Source organism: Otolemur garnettii, unplaced genomic scaffold, assembly GCF_000181295.1.
Source record: "Otolemur garnettii isolate 467f Iridium unplaced genomic scaffold, OtoGar3 scaffold00098, whole genome shotgun sequence".
Classification (NCBI taxonomy): Eukaryota; Metazoa; Chordata; class Mammalia; order Primates; family Galagidae; genus Otolemur; species Otolemur garnettii.
This window is the reverse complement of record NW_003852493.1, coordinates 619826-621409: the sequence shown is the minus strand read 5'-3', so window position 1 is coordinate 621409 and position 1584 is coordinate 619826. Positions and strand designations below refer to the sequence as shown.

The 1584-nt window shown below is 38.2% G+C and overlaps 1 protein-coding gene across 1 annotated transcript; it reads right to left on the bottom strand.

Moving 5' to 3' along the window:
- Positions 1-802: 802 nt before the first annotated feature.
- LOC100961661 (glycine cleavage system H protein, mitochondrial-like) lies at positions 803-1353 on the bottom strand. Its single transcript, XM_003795941.2, has one exon. It carries the CDS (start codon positions 1351-1353, stop codon positions 832-834), a length of 522 nt encoding a protein of 173 aa, XP_003795989.1. The 3' UTR covers positions 803-831.
- Between the last annotated feature and the right edge of the window lie 231 nt (positions 1354-1584).

The following is a 1584-nucleotide window of genomic DNA, read 5'->3' as shown; positions in this document are numbered from 1 at the left end:
TTTTGTGGGTATTATGGAAAAAGTCCCTGAGCATTTATATCTGTTTCATAGTTTCAAATCTCAGATTTAAGTCTGTAATCCGTTTTGATTTGATTTTTGTAGATGGAAAGAGATAAGGGTCTAGTTTCATTCTTCTGCCTACGGATATCCTGTTTTCCCAGCACCATTTATCAAAGAGACTGCCTTCTCCCCACTGTATGTTCCTGGCACCTTTGTCAAAGATACATTCACTATAGATGTGTGTATTTATTTCTGGGTTCTCTATTATGTTCCATTAGTCAATGTGTCTGTTTTTAATGGTTATTACGGCTCTATAGTATAACTTTTTTTTAATGAAGAAGTTGAATATTTTATTAGTTTGCTGCAAAGCTGTTGCTCACTGTATAAAAATAGTGCCAGCAAATGCAGTATATTACAAAATTAAGATAATACCACTGTACAACCAAGAAAAACTTCTCCACTCCCAGTTAATTCCAATGGAAAGATCATTAAGTATTCCAACTCAAATTCTGGTATGGATGAAAGCAAGTTACAATATTATATGAGGCTTAAGATAACAATGTTATCCTTTCATTACGTAATTTTTATAACTAGTTTTTACCATAGACAATTTCCTGAAATATGAATACTAGAGGCTAGTCTAAAAATCATAGAGTATTTTTAAAAAGATGCATATTTTGTTTATCTACAACCATTAGAAAGTTAAGGACTATTTTCTTTCATTAGCAGTGTTGAGAGTAGTTGCTATTTTAAGTCACCTATCCACTACTGATTAAAGACAACGATTCTGGATTAAGTTATTTCACACTAGTTTATTCGGGAGTCCCATGTTCATTCCTCAGTAGATTTTACGTATCTCTCATATGCTTCTTCACTCATTAGTTCATCTAGTTCTGAAGGGTTACTCAGTGTCCTCTTGATCAGCCAAACATCTTCATAACAAGATTTGTTGACAAGTCCTGGATTTTCTGCCAGAGCTTCATTAATTTCAGTTACTTCTCCTGATAAAGGAGAATAGAGTTCACTAGCAGCTTTCACACTTTCCAAAGCACCAAACTCATCTTGTTTGTTTAATTTTGTCCCAACTTCAGGTAGACTACAGTAAACAGCATCTCCCAAAGCTTCCTGTGCAAAATTGCTGATTCCCACTGTCCCAACACCATTCTCTGCTGTCACCCATTCATGTTTCTCCGTGAATTTACCCACTGCGAGCAGAGCGGGTCCCGTGCACAGCGTCCGGAGGGCACCTGCTCCCAGCTGCCAGGAGCAAGACCGGCAGGGCGAGGCGGGTGTGGAGGCCAAGCGCAGGCTGCAGGCCAGAGCCCGCAGGGTCCCCGCCACTCGCAGCGCCATGTTCGCAGTTATAGTATAACTTGAAATCAGGTAATGTGGTTTTTTGCTCAGGATGACTCTGTCTATTCTAAGTCTTTTGTGGTTCCATATAAATTTTAGGGTTATATTTTCCATTTCTGTGAAGAATGTCATTGGTATTTTGATGGGGATTATATTGAATCTGTAGATTGCTTTGGGTAGCATGAACGTTTCAACAATATTGATTCTTTCAAGCCATGAACATGACATAGC